This window comes from Gavia stellata, chromosome 7, assembly GCF_030936135.1.
Source record: "Gavia stellata isolate bGavSte3 chromosome 7, bGavSte3.hap2, whole genome shotgun sequence".
Taxonomy (NCBI): domain Eukaryota; kingdom Metazoa; phylum Chordata; class Aves; order Gaviiformes; family Gaviidae; genus Gavia; species Gavia stellata.
In genome coordinates, this window is record NC_082600.1 from 6,750,670 (window position 1) to 6,769,323 (window position 18,654).

General features: G+C 54.8%; 1 protein-coding gene and 2 pseudogenes across 1 annotated transcript; all 3 read left to right on the forward strand.

Annotated features, from left to right (window-relative positions):
- The first annotated feature begins 1,508 nt into the window (after positions 1–1,508).
- On the forward strand, positions 1,509–2,426 carry LOC132317365 (inositol 1,4,5-trisphosphate receptor-interacting protein-like 1). Its single transcript, XM_059820033.1, has one exon. The coding sequence runs from the start codon at positions 1,509–1,511 to the stop codon at positions 2,424–2,426; it is 918 nt and encodes a 305-aa protein (XP_059676016.1).
- A 6,732-nt stretch (positions 2,427–9,158) lies between these two features.
- Positions 9,159–14,680, forward strand: LOC132317283 (inositol 1,4,5-trisphosphate receptor-interacting protein-like 1; annotated as a pseudogene).
- Positions 14,681–16,895: 2,215 nt separating this feature from the next.
- Positions 16,896–18,440, forward strand: LOC132317284 (inositol 1,4,5-trisphosphate receptor-interacting protein-like 1; annotated as a pseudogene).
- The last annotated feature ends 214 nt before the right edge of the window (positions 18,441–18,654 follow it).

Sequence of the window (18,654 nt, forward strand, 5' to 3'; positions counted from 1 at the left end):
CAGGTGGTGTTCTCCTCTATCCCGCCAGGAGGAGGAAGGGGTTCGGGAAGGAGCAGACAAACTGAGCACTGAATGCCTGGCTGCGTAGCTGGTACTCAAGGTTTTGGCTTCTCTGGTCATGGCTCTACCTTTGAGAAGCCAGGTTTGTTGGGAGCTGATGGCATTCACCTGACCCCATACCCCAGGGAAAAAGAGGGGAGAACGTGGGACACAGAAAGGAAAGGGAAATCCCTGCACAGCAGCCCTCTGCCGAGAGCGGCACCATCCTCCTCTCAATGGTCTCCCCAGCGCAGCAGCCGGTGAAGACCACAGTGGCTACGAAGATGATTTTCGCCTGCTTTCCCCTCGCACTGTCACGGCCATGGTGCTGATTTCACAAGGGCCGGGAAACTCCCTGGCAGCTCCGTCTGGGCAGGGACCAAGCAAGAGGCTTGTTCACTGGGTTCCGGGTAGAGAATCTGCCTGTCCCAGACACTCCCCAGGGACTTGGTACCGCAGAGCTGAACATGCTGGACATGGAGAAGACGCTGCTCTATCGGCAGAGCGAGTTTCCCCCTGGGAAATCTCCACCCGCACCCCCTCATCACCCTGGGAAATGTCTCTTTGGAAGCAATGTCCTCTCGCAGTGGCACAGCAGGAGCAGAGGTCCTGCCATGGGCAGGTCCCACCCCACCACCAGGATATACACCACCACCCACCATCGGTGTCACGAAGGCCCCAAGAGCACACCCATGTCCACAAGCACAGAGGTCAGCACCAAGGGAGCCGATCCCATCTCACAGGATGGCATCTCAAGGAACAAGCATCCACGGGTTACGTCACCCGATTTTATGTTTGGTAAGGGCTTGGGAGGCTTCTGTCTGCTTTGTAAAGGGAGCCCCTGGGAGCCACATCCTGCCGGGTGGGTCTGCACTTTGTGGGTGTCGGGGCTTCGGCTGCCTGGGGCAGCTGTGAGTCGCTGAGCCGGGGTAGGGCCAAAGGCTGGGGCTGGCTGGCGGGCGTGCCTGTGATGCGCTCTGGCGCCTGTGACAGCACAGGGCACGAGTCACAATGGGGGTGGTTATAAGGGGCGCCAGCAGGCAGCGCTGCCCCAGTCCGGCCTGGGCCAGCGGTGAGTGCGCACGCGGGGGGAGGCTGAGCTGGAGGAGGGCGTGGGCAGGAACGCGGAGCCCCAGGGGGGTGGGTTCTCACCCTGCCTCGAGGGCCCAGACACTCGTGGGAGCGCCTTGGGCAGGGCACTGTGCTGCTGCCGCCGCCGGGGCTGACAGCAGGCCTTCCTGCCTCCCACGATGCCTCGCCCCCTCTCCTACATGTCCCCAGATCCCTGCGGCTCTCATCTCTGCCCCCCCACCACCAGCAGCTCCCTCCCTCCCAGCCCCACTGAACCCCTTCTCTCCCTCCTCCTGCAGGCCATGGCTGTCGCAATATTCCTCGCACTCATTGTGCAAAGCCTCCTCCAGTACCCGCAGATGGTCAGGGATGAGCTGGATGAGGCCACGCCCGAGTGCATGCAGCAGTGTGCGGAGCAGCTGAGCCAGGAGATGACTCGGCTGCTGCAGGAGCTGGAGCAGAGGAGCCAGGAGCAGAGCGCCTTTGCCTGGGGAGCCCTGCTCTTTGCTGCCTTGCAGCAGTGGCAATTCTGGGCCATTGCTGGAGTCCTGGTCCTGCTCTTTGGGCTCTGCTGGTGGCTCAGGAAAGGGAGCCGTCAGCCAGCCAGCAGCCGCAAGGAGGGCAGCTCCAGAAAGAAGGCACATAATAAGGAGCAGGCAGTAAAACCCAGTGTTGCACTGCATGTGGGCAGAGTTTTGTCCAGTCGCCTCCTGGACCTGCCAGAATCGTTCGTGATGGTGGAGGAGCTGGTGGATGAACTTCTCCGCATCTGCCGAAAGCTTTCCAGGAATACTTTCATGCCGCAACTGAAGCCAGCCATTGGGGTGGGCAGTGCCTTAGAAAGTTGGAGTCCTCATAAGCATGATGCTGTCTTCTGCCTGCTTGTGCCCCTGAAGCCCCCCCGTGGGCACACCTTCCACCTGGAACTGGGCACCATGGAGGAGATGCCAGCGAGGCATGCCAGTCTCCGCGTGGAGCTCGAGTGCACCTGCACGAGGGAGCAGCTGGTGGAGGACATGCTGTGCTTCCTCCACCACCCCGAGGAGGAGCTGAGGAGGAATCAGGGCGCCAGCCTCCTAGACACCCTCTGCACCGGCCCCTACCTAGACATGGAGAAAACCACCCTCTGGTTCCAGATATTGGTAAAAGCAGCCTGGGTGGCTTTGCCTCTGTCGCAACACTGCCGTCTAACAGTGCTACCTTCCAGGCGCTCAGGCAAGCTCCGGCTGACAAACACTGACGATATTACCCTCCTGATTGAGGTGATGTTTGGGGTGCAGCAAGATGGCTCAGACACCTTCCTGAGCATCGAGTAGGTAGAGGCCAGTGTTACCAGCAGCAGGACGTGGCCAGAGAGCTGTGCTGTGCCAGACGAGCAGTTCTCCAAGCACAGGGCCAGGCCTGAGGACACTCCCCAGAGAGCTCGTGCTGCAGAACTGAGCAGGCTGGACACAGAGAACACGCTGCTCATGCGGCAGTGGGAATTGCTGCCGCATCTTTCCTCCACAGCAGAAGCACACTCTGGGGAGTGGGACCCGATGCAGCTGAAGGGGCCATTGCAAGGAGCCTTGCAACAGAGACTCCGTTACCACCTGGACGGTGACTGCCCTCCCTCTTCGAGAGAGTCCGTTCCCTCCGGGAGACTGGCCGTGGACAAAGATGGCAATAAATCACTTGTTTGAAGAAACGCTGCATCCATGAGTCTCTGTGCATCACTTTGATGGCGAACGCGGGCATAGGGTGCTGACAGCTCAGCTGCGGCAGAGTCAGCGAGCATTTTGCAGAAGAGCTGATGCAGTGGGCTCTGGTTTCAATGATTCCCTGGGCTTTGGCTTCCCAGGTGTTGTGGGTTAATGCCAGTAGGCAGCTTGGCATCACACAGCTACTCAGTCCCTTTCCCCCAGTGGGATGGAGGAGAGACTCTGAAGCATAAAAGTGGGAAAACGTGTGGGTTGAGAGAGGACAGTTTAGTACGTAAAGCAAGAGCTACATGCCCAGGCCAAGCAAAATAAAGAATTCATTCACTACTCCTCTGGTCTGCTGAGCAGACCTACCTTTTTAGGAAGCCGCCTGCCTCCCTGCGGCTCAGGTTACCATGAAATTTCCTAGTCTTTTATGTCCCTCAGTTTGTTATCATAGAATCATAGAATATCTCAAGTTGGATGGGACCCATAAGCATCATTGAGTCTGAGTCCCTGCTCCTTGCAGGACTATCTAAAACTATATCATATGACTAAGAGCATCATCCAGAGGCTCCTTGAACTCTGACAGGCTTAGTGCCATGACCGCTTCCCTGGGGAGCCTGTTCCAGTGACCAACCACCCTCTTAGGGAAGAACCTTTTCCTAAGGCCCAGTCTGAATTTCCCCTGACACAGCATTATTCTATTTCCTCGTGTCCTGTCGCTGGTCACCAGAGAGAGGAGATCAGCACCTGCCTCTCTGCTGCCCGCCTTGGGGAAGTTGTAGACTGCGATGAGGTCACCCCTCAGCCTTCTCTTCTCCAAGCTGATCAAGCCAAGCGACCTCAGCTGCTCCTCCTAAGCCTTACCCTCGAGGCCTTTCACCATCTTGGTCGCCCTCCTCTAGACACCTAGACACACTCTAATAGTCTGATGTCCTTCTTACATTGAGGCGCCCAAAACTGCACACAGTACTCGAGGTGGGGCTGCACCAGTGCAGTGTCGAGTGGGACAATCTCCTCCCTCAACCAGCTAGCTCTGCTGTGCTCGATGCAGCCCAGGACCCAGTTGGCCCTTTGGGCTGCCAGGGCACGCTGTTGACTCCTATTAAATTTGCATTCAACCCAAACCCCCAGATCTCATTCTGCAGCGCTGCTCTCCAGCCTCTCATCCCCCGATTTGATTACCCCATTCCAGGTGGAGAATCGCGCACTTGCTCTTGTTACATTTCATACGGCTGGTGATTGCCCAGCTCTCTAGTCTATCCAGATCTCTCTGTAAGGCCTCTCTACCCTTGAGGGAGTCCACAGCTCCTCCTAGTTCAGTATCATCAGCAAACTTAATTAATGTACATTCGATTGCTGCACCCAGATCATTTATAAAAACATTAAAGAGCGCTGGCCCTAAAATCAAGCCCTGTGGGACCCCACTGGTGACTGGTCACCAGCCTCATGTAACCCCATTTACCATAACTCTTTGAGCCCAACCCATCAGCCAGTTGCTCACCCAACATATTATGGACTTGTCTAGCTGTGTGCTGGACATTTTGTCCGGAAGGATACTGGGAGAGACAGTACCAAAAGCTTTGCTAAAATCCAAAAAACCCCACATTTACTGGCTTCCCTTGGTCAATTAAATGGGTGACCTTGTCATAAAAGGAAATTAAGTCAGTTAAGCAGAACTTTCCCCTCGTGAACCCATGTTGGCTATGACCAATGACTGCATTGTCTCTCAAGTGTTTTTCAGTAACTCCCAGAATAACCTTCTCCGTAATTTTACCAGGCACTGAAGTGAGACTGACAGGCCTGTAATTACCAGGGTCTTCCTTCTTTCCATTCTTGAAAATTGGGACAACATTTACCAGCTTCCAGTCAACTGCAACCTCTCCAGACTCCCCAGACTGCTGAAAAATAATCGAGAAAGGTCCTGCGATAACATTGGCCAGCTCTTTCAGTACCCTGGTATGAATCCCGTCAGGCTGCATAGATTTTTTCGCATTCAGCTGGAGCAGCAAGTCTCAAACAAGTTCAGAGTCAGCTGGGAGCTCATCATCCCCCCAGTCACGATCTTCCAACACAAGGCTCCGGGGGTCCCAGGGCCCATCATTGGTGTTAAAGACAGAAGCCAAGAAGGCGTTAAACTTCTCTGCTTTGTCTACATCCCTATTTGTGACGTGACCAACCTCATCAAGTAAGGGACCAATGTTATCTCTGATCCTCCTTTTGCTGTTAACATATTTAAAAAAGCCATTTTTGTTGTCCTTCACAGTGCTAGACAGCCTGAACTCTAATCAAGCTTTGGCCGCATGAATTTCTCCCTACAGTGGCGAACAGCATCTCTGTAGTCCTCCCGTGTTGCCTGCCCTTCCTTCCAGTGGCTATACACTTTTCCTTCTGCACCTATGTTCTAGAAGAAGATCCCTGCTCAGCAAAAACAGCCTTCTGCACTGCTTGCTTGACTTCCAACACTTTGTAATTGCCTGGTCCGGCACTCTTAAGAGATGGCTCTTAAAAAGTGACCAGCACTAATGGACCCCAATACCCTCTAATGAAGAGGCCCAGGGGACCTTACTAACTAGTTCCTTGAGCAGCCTGAAGTCTGCTGTCCCCACAGCCAGGCTCGAAGTTTTGCTGGCAGTTTTCCTCCTGTTGCCAACAACTGGAAACTCAGCTATTTCGTGGTCACTGTGACCAAGAATGCCACCAATCACCACTTTGCCCACGAGTCCCTCTCTGTTCACAAACAACAAATCTAGGAGGGCGTCTTTCCTAGTCGGCTCCCTTAGTACCCATATCAAAACGTTATCATCAACGTGGCCTTCAGGAATTTCCTGGGCCTGTTCGTGTCTGCTCTATGACAGTCCCAGTTCGCAGCTGGGACATTGAAGTCGCCCATAAGGACAATCTAGGGTGACTGATCTAGAAATTTCCCCTGATTCCTTAGAGAGTAATACATCGGTGCTGTCATCCTGGCTGGGTGATCTACAGTAGAGTCCTGCAAGAACATCTGCTTTATTAGCTTTTCTCTGAATCTTTACAGAGAGGCTCTCAACCATTTCCCGCTTTGAGAAAGGTGAACCCCATCTGTCGCTAGCTGGCCAAGTGTCATGGAGACTGACCGGTGATCAAAAACCCCAAAATTCTGCTGGTGACACCAGTCACAGAGCCAGGTATTGATCAGCTGGGTCTTCTTGTTTCTTCCCTCTTCATTCCCTGCAACTGAAGGCACAGAGGAAAACACTACTTAAGCACAAAGTAAAACCCTGCTTGTGCTCCTGATCCCTTAACCATTCGTCCCAAGGCTCTGAAGTCTCTTTTGATCACCCTTGGTCTTCTTATTGCAACTTCATCGCTGCCTACATAAAAAAACAATAACAGATAATAAACTGAGGGCCATACCAGACTGGGAACATTTCTAATCACAGCTTTAACATGAGCCTCAGGGAACGACCACATACAGTGGCCAGGTCAGACATCAACTATTGCCTGCTCATGCATCTGAAGCAGCATGGGTGGTTTTGACTCTGTTGTCCAAATGCCATATAACAGTGCTGCCGTCCAGCCACTCCTCCAAACTCCAGGTGACAAAAGGAAGCAAGTATAGCCTCTTCATTGAGGTGAAGATTGGGGTGCAGAAATGCGACTTGGACATCTTCTGGAGAAGCCAGACTACGGAGGCCATCTTCACCCCAAGAACAATGCGGCCAGAGAGCTACGCTGTGGCAGTAGTTCTTCAGGCATATCGCCAGGCACGCCCCGCATGACAGCTGCCACCTCAAATGCCTGCAGATCTGCGCCCGCATCCTGGTGGGCACAGGCTTTTCCACCTATACTTTGAAGACAGTTGTGATGCACCTCCTGACCTCCATACCCCTGTCAGGCTGGCGCAGGAGGGATTTCCTGCCGCGGCTGCAGGATATCATGCGGTACCTGTGCGGCTGCCTGGAGGAGAAACGCCTTGATCATTCTTCTTTGGCAATGAGACCGTGCCCGAGGAGATCACCTTGCCCCAGCCTTCCAAACGGCCGAGCCACTCAACCTCTTCCAGCACCTGGCACAGGATCCTGCTGCCCACGCTGAGGCACTGCGTGAGTTCGATGAGCTGCAAGATAGGCTCACGAGGCTGCTGTTCTATGGACAATGAAAGAGGTCTTCATGCACAGAGCTGTGTTTGCGCGGCTCACAGCTGATGGCACACGACCACCTCGTACCCCAGGGAAAAGAGGGGAGTAGGCGGGACACAGGAAGGAAAGGGAAAACCCCGTGCAGCACCAGTTCTTTATTCGTGCGCATGAGGTGTCCCATTCAAATTGGGGCACCCCGAACGAGGTTTTACACGAGGTTCTTATACCTTTCCTGGGCGATCAGGTACAACAGGATTTGACCAATCGCTACTTAACACACGCGTAGTACTATTTTGCAAAGCAGCTATAAATCTGCGGCGTCACCATCCCCCTGCTTCCTTCTTGATCTAAACGACCCTGAGTTGGTCTTGCTACAGTTACTTATCAATGATGCCAGATACGGGGAGGGTTTCACAGAGGTGTTCCAGGGGCTAGGAAGCAGGCATGATAGTCTGGGATTGGAGAATTCAGAGCACGTGAGTAAGGGACAGGATCCCGGAAAAGTCAAGCAGGCAAAGGTGAGCCACCCACCCGCCCGCATTAGAACCAGTGCCACCAGGAAAGCGCGTAAGCTATTAGCAACTGGAGATTCCTTACTGAGGGGCACTGAAGCACCTGTTTGCCATCCAGACAATTTGTCTAGAGAAGTTTGCTGCCCACCAGCAGCTCACATTCCTGACGCCACTGAGAGGCTGCCAAGCCTGCTGAATGGTACAGGATATCATCCAGTCCTGCTACGCAAAGTAGGGTCAAACAATACTGTGACGAGGCAACTTAGAAGCAGCAAAAGAGGCCGCGTGTCCCTCGGAGCAATGCTAAAAGGATCAGGAGCACAGGCGGTGTTCTCCTCTATCCCGCCAGGAGGAGGAAGGGGTTCGGGAAGGAGCAGACAGACTGAGCACTGAATGCCTGGCTGCGTAGCTGGTACTCAAGGTTTTGGCTTCTCTGGTCATGGCTCTACCTTTGAGAAGCCAGGTTTGTTGGGAGCTGATGGCATTCACCTGACCCCATACCCCAGGGAAAAAGAGGGGAGAACGTGGGACACAGAAAGGAAAGGGAAATCCCTGCACAGCAGCCCTCTGCCGAGAGCGGCACCATCCTCCTCTCAATGGTCTCCCCAGCGCAGCAGCCGGTGAAGACCACAGTGGCTACGAAGATGATTTTCGCCTGCTTTCCCCTCGCACTGTCACGGCCATGGTGCTGATTTCACAAGGGCCGGGAAACTCCCTGGCAGCTCCGTCTGGGCAGGGACCAAGCAAGAGGCTTGTTCACTGGGTTCCGGGTAGAGAATCTGCCTGTCCCAGACACTCCCCAGGGACTTGGTACCGCAGAGCTGAACATGCTGGACATGGAGAAGACGCTGCTCTATCGGCAGAGCGAGTTTCCCCCTGGGAAATCTCCACCCGCACCCCCTCATCACCCTGGGAAATGTCTCTTTGGAAGCAATGTCCTCTCGCAGTGGCACAGCAGGAGCAGAGGTCCTGCCATGGGCAGGTCCCACCCCACCACCAGGATATACACCACCACCCACCATCGGTGTCACGAAGGCCCCAAGAGCACACCCATGTCCACAAGCACAGAGGTCAGCACCAAGGGAGCCGATCCCATCTCACAGGATGGCATCTCAAGGAACAAAGCATCCACCAGTCACGTCACCCGATTTTATGTTTGGTAAGGGCTTGGGAGGCTTCTGTCTGCTTTGTAAAGGGACCCCTGGGAGCCACGTCCTGCTGGGTGGGTCTGTGCTTTGTGGGTGTAGGGGCTTCGGCTGCCTGGGGCAGCTGTGAGTCGCTGAGCCGGGGTAGGGCCAAAGGCTGGGGCTGGCTGGCGGGCGTGCCTGTGATGCGCTCTGGCGCCTGTGACAGCACAGGGCACGAGTCACAATGGGGGTGGTTATAAGGGGCGCCAGCAGGCAGCGCTGCCCCAGTCCGGCCTGGGCCAGCGGTGAGTGCGCACGCGGGGGGAGGCTGAGCTGGAGGAGGGCGTGGGCAGGAACGCGGAGCCCCAGGGGGGTGGGTTCTCACCCTGCCTCGAGGGCCCAGACACTCGTGGGAGCGCCTTGGGCAGGGCACTGTGCTGCTGCCGCCGCCGGGGCTGACAGCAGGCCTTCCTGCCTCCCACGATGCCTCGCCCCCTCTCCTACATGTCCCCAGATCCCTGCGGCTCTCATCCCTGCCCCCCCACCACCAGCAGCTCCCTCCCTCCCAGCCCCACTGAACCCCTTCTCTCCCTCCTCCTGCAGGCCATGGCTGTCGCAATATTCCTCGCACTCATTGTGCAAAGCATCATCCAGTACCCGCAGATGGTCAGGGATGAGCTGGATGAGGCCACGCGCGAGTGCATGCAGCAGTGTGCGGAGCAGCTGAGCCAGGAGATGACTCGGCTGCTGCAGGAGCTGGAGCAGAGGAGCCAGGAGCAGAGCGCCTTTGCCTGGGGAGCCCTGCTCTTTGCTGCCTTGCAGCAGTGGCAATTCTGGGCCGTTGCTGGAGTCCTGGTCCTGCTCTTTGGGCTCTGCTGGTGGCTCAGGAAAGGGAGCCGTCAGCCAGCCAGCAGCCGCAAGGAGGGCAGCTCCAGAAAGAAGGCACATAATAAGGAGCAGGCAGTAAAACCCAGTGTTGCACTGCATGTGGGCAGAGTTTTGTCCAGTCGCCTCCTGGACCTGCCAGAATCGTTCGTGATGGTGGAGGAGCTGGTGGATGAACTTCTCCGCATCTGCCGAAAGCTTTCCAGGAATACTTTCATGCCGCAACTGAAGCCAGCCATTGGGGTGGGCAGTGCCTTAGAAAGTTGGAGTCCTCATAAGCATGATGCTGTCTTCTGCCTGCTTGTGCCCCTGAAGCCCCCCCGTGGGCACACCTTCCACCTGGAACTGGGCACCATGGAGGAGATGCCAGCGAGGCATGCCAGTCTCCGCGTGGAGCTCGAGTGCACCTGCACGAGGGAGCAGCTGGTGGAGGACATGCTGTGCTTCCTCCACCACCCCGAGGAGGAGCTGAGGAGGAATCAGGGCGCCAGCCTCCTAGACACCCTCTGCACCGGCCCCTACCTAGACATGGAGAAAACCACCCTCTGGTTCCAGATATTGGTAAAAGCAGCCTGGGTGGCTTTGCCTCTGTCGCAACACTGCCGTCTAACAGTGCTACCTTCCAGGCGCTCAGGCAAGCTCCGGCTGACAAACACGGACGATATTACCCTCCTGATTGAGGTGATGTTTGGGGTGCAGCAAGATGGCTCAGACACCTTCCTGAGCATCGAGTAGGTAGAGGCCAGTGTTACCAGCAGCAGGACGTGGCCAGAGAGCTGTGCTGTGCCAGACGAGCAGTTCTCCAAGCACAGGGCCAGGCCTGAGGACACTCCCCGGGGAGCTCGTGCTGCAGAACTGAGCAGGCTGGACACAGAGAACACGCTGCTCATGCGGCAGTGGGAATTGCTGCCGCATCTTTCCTCCACAGCAGAAGCACACTCTGGGGAGTGGGACCCGATGCAGCTGAAGGGGCCATTGCAAGGAGCCTTGCAACAGAGACTCCGTTACCACCTGGACGGTGACTGCCCTCCCTCTTCGAGAGAGTCCGTTCCCTCCGGGAGACTGGCCGTGGACAAAGATGGCAATAAATCACTTGTTTGAAGAAACGCTGCATCCATGAGTCTCTGTGCATCACTTTGATGGCGAACGCGGGCATAGGGTGCTGACAGCTCAGCTGCGGCAGAGTCAGCGAGCATTTTGCAGAAGAGCTGATGCAGTGGGCTCTGGTTTCAATGATTCCCTGGGCTTTGGCTTCCCAGGTGTTGTGGGTTAATGCCAGTAGGCAGCTTGGCATCACACAGCTACTCAGTCCCTTTCCCCCAGTGGGATGGAGGAGAGACTCTGAAGCATAAAAGTGGGAAAACGTGTGGGTTGAGAGAGGACAGTTTAGTACGTAAAGCAAGAGCTACATGCCCAGGCCAAGCAAAATAAAGAATTCATTCACTACTCCTCTGGTCTGCTGAGCAGACCTACCTTTTTAGGAAGCCGCCTGCCTCCCTGCGGCTCAGGTTACCATGAAATTTCCTAGTCTTTTATGTCCCTCAGTTTGTTATCATAGAATCATAGAATATCTCAAGTTGGATGGGACCCATAAGCATCATTGAGTCTGAGTCCCTGCTCCTTGCAGGACTATCTAAAACTATATCATATGACTAAGAGCATCATCCAGAGGCTCCTTGAACTCTGACAGGCTTAGTGCCATGACCGCTTCCCTGGGGAGCCTGTTCCAGTGACCAACCACCCTCTTAGGGAAGAACCTTTTCCTAAGGCCCAGTCTGAATTTCCCCTGACACAGCATTATTCTATTTCCTCGTGTCCTGTCGCTGGTCACCAGAGAGAGGAGATCAGCACCTGCCTCTCTGCTGCCCGCCTTGGGGAAGTTGTAGACTGCGATGAGGTCACCCCTCAGCCTTCTCTTCTCCAAGCTGATCAAGCCAAGCGACCTCAGCTGCTCCTCCTAAGCCTTACCCTCGAGGCCTTTCACCATCTTGGTCGCCCTCCTCTAGACACCTAGACACACTCTAATAGTCTGATGTCCTTCTTACATTGAGGCGCCCAAAACTGCACACAGTACTCGAGGTGGGGCTGCACCAGTGCAGTGTCGAGTGGGACAATCTCCTCCCTCAACCAGCTAGCTATGCTGTGCTCGATGCAGCCCAGGACCCAGTTGGCCCTTTGGGCTGCCAGGGCACGCTGTTGACTCCTATTAAATTTGCATTCAACCCAAACCCCCAGATCTCATTCTGCAGCGCTGCTCTCCAGCCTCTCATCCCCCGATTTGATTACCCCATTCCAGGTGGAGAATCGCGCACTTGCTCTTGTTACATTTCATACGGCTGGTGATTGCCCAGCTCTCTAGTCTATCCAGATCTCTCTGTAAGGCCTCTCTACCCTTGAGGGAGTCCACAGCTCCTCCTAGTTCAGTATCATCAGCAAACTTAATTAATGTACATTCGATTGCTGCACCCAGATCATTTATAAAAACATTAAAGAGCGCTGGCCCTAAAATCAAGCCCTGTGGGACCCCACTGGTGACTGGTCACCAGCCTCATGTAACCCCATTTACCATAACTCTTTGAGCCCAACCCATCAGCCAGTTGCTCACCCAACATATTATGGACTTGTCTAGCTGTGTGCTGGACATTTTGTCCGGAAGGATACTGGGAGAGACAGTACCAAAAGCTTTGCTAAAATCCAAAAAACCCCACATTTACTGGCTTCCCTTGGTCAATTAAATGGGTGACCTTGTCATAAAAGGAAATTAAGTCAGTTAAGCAGAACTTTCCCCTCGTGAACCCATGTTGGCTATGACCAATGACTGCATTGTCTTCTCAAGTGTTTTTCAGTAACTCCCAGAATAACCTTCTCCGTAATTTTACCAGGCACTGAAGTGAGACTGACAGGCCTGTAATTACCAGGGTCTTCCTTCTTTCCATTCTTGAAAATTGGGACAACATTTACCAGCTTCCAGTCAACTGCAACCTCTCCAGACTCCCCAGACTGCTGAAAAATAATCGAGAAAGGTCCTGCGATAACATTGGCCAGCTCTTTCAGTACCCTGGTATGAATCCCGTCAGGCTGCATAGATTTTTTCGCATTCAGCTGGAGCAGCAAGTCTCAAACAAGTTCAGAGTCAGCTGGGAGCTCATCATCCCCCCAGTCACGATCTTCCAACACAAGGCTCCGGGGGTCCCAGGGCCCATCATTGGTGTTAAAGACAGAAGCCAAGAAGGCGTTAAACTTCTCTGCTTTGTCTACATCCCTATTTGTGACGTGACCAACCTCATCAAGTAAGGGACCAATGTTATCTCTGATCCTCCTTTTGCTGTTAACATATTTAAAAAAGCCATTTTTGTTGTCCTTCACAGTGCTAGACAGCCTGAACTCTAATCAAGCTTTGGCCGCATGAATTTCTCCCTACAGTGGCGAACAGCATCTCTGTAGTCCTCCCGTGTTGCCTGCCCTTCCTTCCAGTGGCTATACACTTTTCCTTCTGCACCTATGTTCTAGAAGAAGATCCCTGCTCAGCAAAAACAGCCTTCTGCACTGCTTGCTTGACTTCCAACACTTTGTAATTGCCTGGTCCGGCACTCTTAAGAGATGGCTCTTAAAAAGTGACCAGCACTAATGGACCCCAATACCCTCTAATGAAGAGGCCCAGGGGACCTTACTAACTAGTTCCTTGAGCAGCCTGAAGTCTGCTGTCCCCACAGCCAGGCTCGAAGTTTTGCTGGCAGTTTTCCTCCTGTTGCCAACAACTGGAAACTCAGCTATTTCGTGGTCACTGTGACCAAGAATGCCACCAATCACCACTTTGCCCACGAGTCCCTCTCTGTTCACAAACAACAAATCTAGGAGGGCGTCTTTCCTAGTCGGCTCCCTTAGTACCCATATCAAAACGTTATCATCAACGTGGCCTTCAGGAATTTCCTGGGCCTGTTCGTGTCTGCTCTATGACAGTCCCAGTTCGCAGCTGGGACATTGAAGTCGCCCATAAGGACAATCTAGGGTGACTGATCTAGAAATTTCCCCTGATTCCTTAGAGAGTAATACATCGGTGCTGTCATCCTGGCTGGGTGATCTACAGTAGAGTCCTGCAAGAACATCTGCTTTATTAGCTTTTCTCTGAATCTTTACAGAGAGGCTCTCAACCATTTCCCGCTTTGAGAAAGGTGAACCCCATCTGTCGCTAGCTGGCCAAGTGTCATGGAGACTGACCTGTGATCAAAAACCCCAAAATTCTGCTGGTGACACCAGTCACAGAGCCAGGTATTGATCAGCTGGGTCTTCTTGTTTCTTCCCTCTTCATTCCCTGCAACTGAAGGCACAGAGGAAAACACTACTTAAGCACAAAGTAAAACCCTGCTTGTGCTCCTGATCCCTTAACCATTCGTCCCAAGGCTCTGAAGTCTCTTTTGATCACCCTTGGTCTTCTTATTGCAACTTCATCGCTGCCTACATAAAAAAACAATAACAGATAATAAACTGAGGGCCATACCAGACTGGGAACATTTCTAATCACAGCTTTAACATGAGCCTCAGGGAACGACCACATACAGTGGCCAGGTCAGACATCAACTATTGCCTGCTCATGCATCTGAAGCAGCATGGGTGGTTTTGACTCTGTTGTCCAAATGCCATATAACAGTGCTGCCGTCCAGCCACTCCTCCAAACTCCAGGTGACAAAAGGAAGCAAGTATAGCCTCTTCATTGAGGTGAAGATTGGGGTGCAGAAATGCGACTTGGACATCTTCTGGAGAAGCCAGACTACGGAGGCCATCTTCACCCCAAGAACAATGCGGCCAGAGAGCTACGCTGTGGCAGTAGTTCTTCAGGCGTATCACCAGGCACGCCCCGCATGACAGCTGCCACCTCAAATGCCTGCAGATCTGCGCCCGCATCCTGGTGGGCACAGGCTTTTCCACCTATACTTTGAAGACAGTTGTGATGCACCTCCTGACCTCCATACCCCTGTCAGGCTGGCGCAGGAGGGATTTCCTGCCGCGGCTGCAGGATATCATGCGGTACCTGTGCGGCTGCCTGGAGGAGAAACGCCTTGATCATTCTTCTTTGGCAATGAGACCGTGCCCGAGGAGATCACCTTGCCCCAGCCTTCCAAATGGCCGAGCCACTCAACCTCTTCCAGCACCTGGCACAGGATCCTGCTGCCCACGCTGAGGCACTGCGTGAGTTCGATGAGCTGCAAGATAGGCTCACGAGGCTGCTGTTCTATGGACAATGAAAGAGGTCTTCATGCACAGAGCTGTGTTTGCGCGGCTCACAGCTGATGGCACACGACCACCTCATACCCCAGGGAAAAGAGGGGAGTAGGCGGGACACAGGAAGGAAAGGGAAAACCCCGTGCAGCACCAATTCTTTATTCGTGCGCATGAGGTGTCCCATTCAAATTGGGGCACCCCGAACGAGGTTTTACACGAGGTTCTTATACCTTTCCTGGGCGATCAGGTACAACAGGATTTGACCAATCGCTACTTAACACACGCGTAGTACTATTTTGCAAAGCAGCTATAAATCTGCGGCGTCACCATCCCCCTGCTTCCTTCTTGATCTAAACGACCCTGAGTTGGTCTTGCTACAGTTACTTATCAATGATGCCAGATACGGGGAGGGTTTCACAGAGGTGTTCCAGGGGCTAGGAAGCAGGCATGATAGTCTGGGATTGGAGAATTCAGAGCACGTGAGTAAGGGACAGGATCCCGGAAAAGTCAAGCAGGCAAAGGTGAGCCACCCACCCGCCCGCATTAGAACCAGTGCCACCAGGAAAGCGCGTAAGCTATTAGCAACTGGAGATTCCTTACTGAGGGGCACTGAAGCACCTGTTTGCCATCCAGACAATTTGTCTAGAGAAGTTTGCTGCCCACCAGCAGCTCACATTCCTGACGCCACTGAGAGGCTGCCAAGCCTGCTGAATGGTACAGGATATCATCCAGTCCTGCTACGCAAAGTAGGGTCAAACAATACTGTGACGAGGCAACTTAGAAGCAGCAAAAGAGGCCGCGTGTCCCTCGGAGCAATGCTAAAAGGATCAGGAGCACAGGCGGTGTTCTCCTCTATCCCGCCAGGAGGAGGAAGGGGTTCGGGAAGGAGCAGACAAACTGAGCACTGAATGCCTGGCTGCGTAGCTGGTACTCAAGGTTTTGGCTTCTCTGGTCATGGCTCTACCTTTGAGAAGCCAGGTTTGTTGGGAGCTGATGGCATTCACCTGACCCCATACCCCAGGGAAAAAGAGGGGAGAATGTGGGACACAGAAAGGAAAGGGAAATCCCTGCACAGCAGCCCTCTGCCGAGAGCGGCACCATCCTCCTCTCAATGGTCTCCCCAGCGCAGCAGCCGGTGAAGACCACAGTGGCTACGAAGATGATTTTCGCCTGCTTTCCCCTCGCACTGTCACGGCCATGGTGCTGATTTCACAAGGGCCGGGAAACTCCCTGGCAGCTCCGTCTGGGCAGGGACCAAGCAAGAGGCTTGTTCACTGGGTTCCGGGTAGAGAATCTGCCTGTCCCAGACACTCCCCAGGGACTTGGTACCGCAGAGCTGAACATGCTGGACATGGAGAAGACGCTGCTCTATCGGCAGAGCGAGTTTCCCCCTGGGAAATCTCCACCCGCACCCCCTCATCACCCTGGGAAATGTCTCTTTGGAAGCAATGTCCTCTCGCAGTGGCACAGCAGGAGCAGAGGTCCTGCCATGGGCAGGTCCCACCCCACCACCAGGATATACACCACCACCCCCCATCGGTGTCACGAAGGCACCAAGAGCACACCCATGTCCACAAGCACAGAGGTCAGCACCGAGGGAGCCGATCCCATCTCACAGGATGGCATCTCAAGGAACAAAGCATCCATGGGTTACGTCACCAGATTTTATGTTTGGTAAGGGCTTGGGAGGCTTCTGTCTGCTTTGTAAAGGGAGCCCCTGGGAGCCACGTCCTGCCGGGTGGGTCTGTACTTTGTGGGTGTCAGGGCTATGGCTGCCTGGGGCAGCTGTGAGTTGCTGAGCCGGGGTAGGGCCAAAGGCTGGGGCTGGCTGGCGGGCGTGCCTGTGATGCGCTCTGGCGCCTGTGACAGCACAGGGCACGAGTCACAATGGGGGTGGTTATAAGGGGCGCCAGCAGGCAGCGCTGCCCCAGTCCGGCCTGGGCCAGCGGTGAGTGCGCACGCGGGGGGAGGCTGAGCTGGAGGAGGGCGTGGGCAGGAACGCGGAGCCCCAGGGGGGTGGGTTCTCACCACGCTCGTGGGAGCTCCTGCAGCAGGGCGCTGTGCCGCCGCCACCGCCGGGGCTGAGAGCAGGCCTTGCTGCCTCCCAGATGCCTTGCCCCCTCTCCTACCTTCCCCTAGATCCCTGCGACTCCCGTCCCTGTCCCCGCCGCCCCCCGCGCCCCCAGCTCTCTCCCTCCCAGCCCCACTGAACCCCTTCTCTCCCTCCTCCTGCAGGCCATGGCTGTCACAGAATTCTTCGCACTCATTGTGCAAAGCCTCCTCCAGTACCCGCAGATGGTCGGTGATGAGCTGGATGAGGCCACACGCAAGCGCATGCAGCAGCGTGCGGAGCAGCTGAGCCAGGAGATGACTCGGCTGCTGCAGGAACTGGAGCAAAGGAGCCAGGAGCTGAGGAGCCAGGAGCTGAGTAGCCAGGAGCAGAGCGGCTTTGCCTGGGAAGCCCTGCTCTTTGCTGCCTTGCAGCAGTGGCAATTCTGGGCCGTTGCTGGAGTCCTGGTCCTGCTCTTTGGGTTCTGCTGGTGGCTCAGGAAAAAGAGACATGAGCCAGACATCAGCAGCGACGAGGAAAGCTCCAGCAGCGACAGGGAGCCGGTGGAGGCGGAGGAGGAAGAAGATAATGACAGTGATGATGCAAATGACGTGGGAAGGTTTTTGGAGGAGCACATACAGTGGCCAGTTCAGAACATGGCCAAAGAGAGGCAGCTGGCAGAGGAGCTCATGGGCAACTTCATCCTTGCCTTCAACAGCTCTTGTCAAAGAGTTTCTTCCCAGTGCTGCAATCAGCCATTGGGGTGGGCAGCGCCTTTGAATGCTGGAGTCCCCGTGAGAAAGACATTGTCTACCGCCTGCTTGTGCCCCTCAAGCCCCCCCGTGGGCATGCCTTCCACCTGGAGCTGGGCACTGCAGGGGAGATGCTGGCAAGGACCTTCTCCATGGGTGTAGAGCTGGTATGCATCTGCATGAGGGAGTGACTGGCAGGACAGATGCTGTGCTTTCTCCACCACCCCGAGGAGGAGCTGAGGAGGAATCAGGACCCCAGCCTCCTACGCACCCTCTGCACTGAATCCTACCTAGATGGGCAAAAACTGCCCGCTAGTTCCATCAATTGGTGAAAGCAGCATGGGTGATTTTGCCTCTGTCGTGCCAATGCTGTTTAAAAGTGCTGCCCTCCAGCCGCTCCTGCAAATTCCAGGTGACAAAAGGCCACACGGAGAGCCTCACCATTGAGATGATGTTTGGGGTGCAGCAAGGTGACTCGGACATCTTCCTGAGCAGCCAGACTACGGAGGCCATCTTCACCCCAAGCACGACATGGCCAGAGAGCTACGCTGTGGCAGAGGTGAAGTTCTTCAGGCATATCGCCAGGCAAGCCCCACATGACAGCTGCCACCTCAAATGCCTGCATATCTGCGCCCGCATCCTGGTGGGCACAGGCTTTTCCACCTATATATTGAAGACAGTTGTGATGCACCTCCTGACCTCCATACCCCTGTCAGGCTGGCGCAGGAGGGATTTCCTGCCACGGCTGCAGGATATCATGCGGTACCTGCGCTGCTGCCTGGAGGAGAGACGCCTTGATCACTTCTTCTTTGGCAATGAGACCGTGCCCGAGGAGATCACCTTGCCCCAGCCTTCCAAACGGCCGAGCCACTCAACCTCTTCCAGCACCTGGCACAGGATCCTGCTGCCCACGCTGAGGCACTGCGTGAGTTCGATGAGCTGCAAGATAGGCTCACGAGGCTGCTGTTCTATGGACAATGAAAGAGGTCTTCATGCACAGAGCTATGTTTGCGTGGCTCACAGCTGATGGCACACAACCACCTCGTACCCCAGGGAAAAAGAGGGGAGAAGGCTGGACACAGGAAGGAAAGGGAAAACCCCGTGCGCAGCAGCCCTCTGCCAAGAGCAGCAGCGTTCTCCTCTCAATGGTGTCCCCAGCGCAGCAGACGGTGATGACGATGGTGGCGACAAAGAC

Bases quoted from the DNA above. Each gene is read 5' to 3' on its own strand.
- LOC132317365 (XM_059820033.1), top strand. From the start codon at position 1,509: ATGCAGCAGTGTGCGGAGCAGCTGAGCCAGGAGATGACTCGGCTGCTG.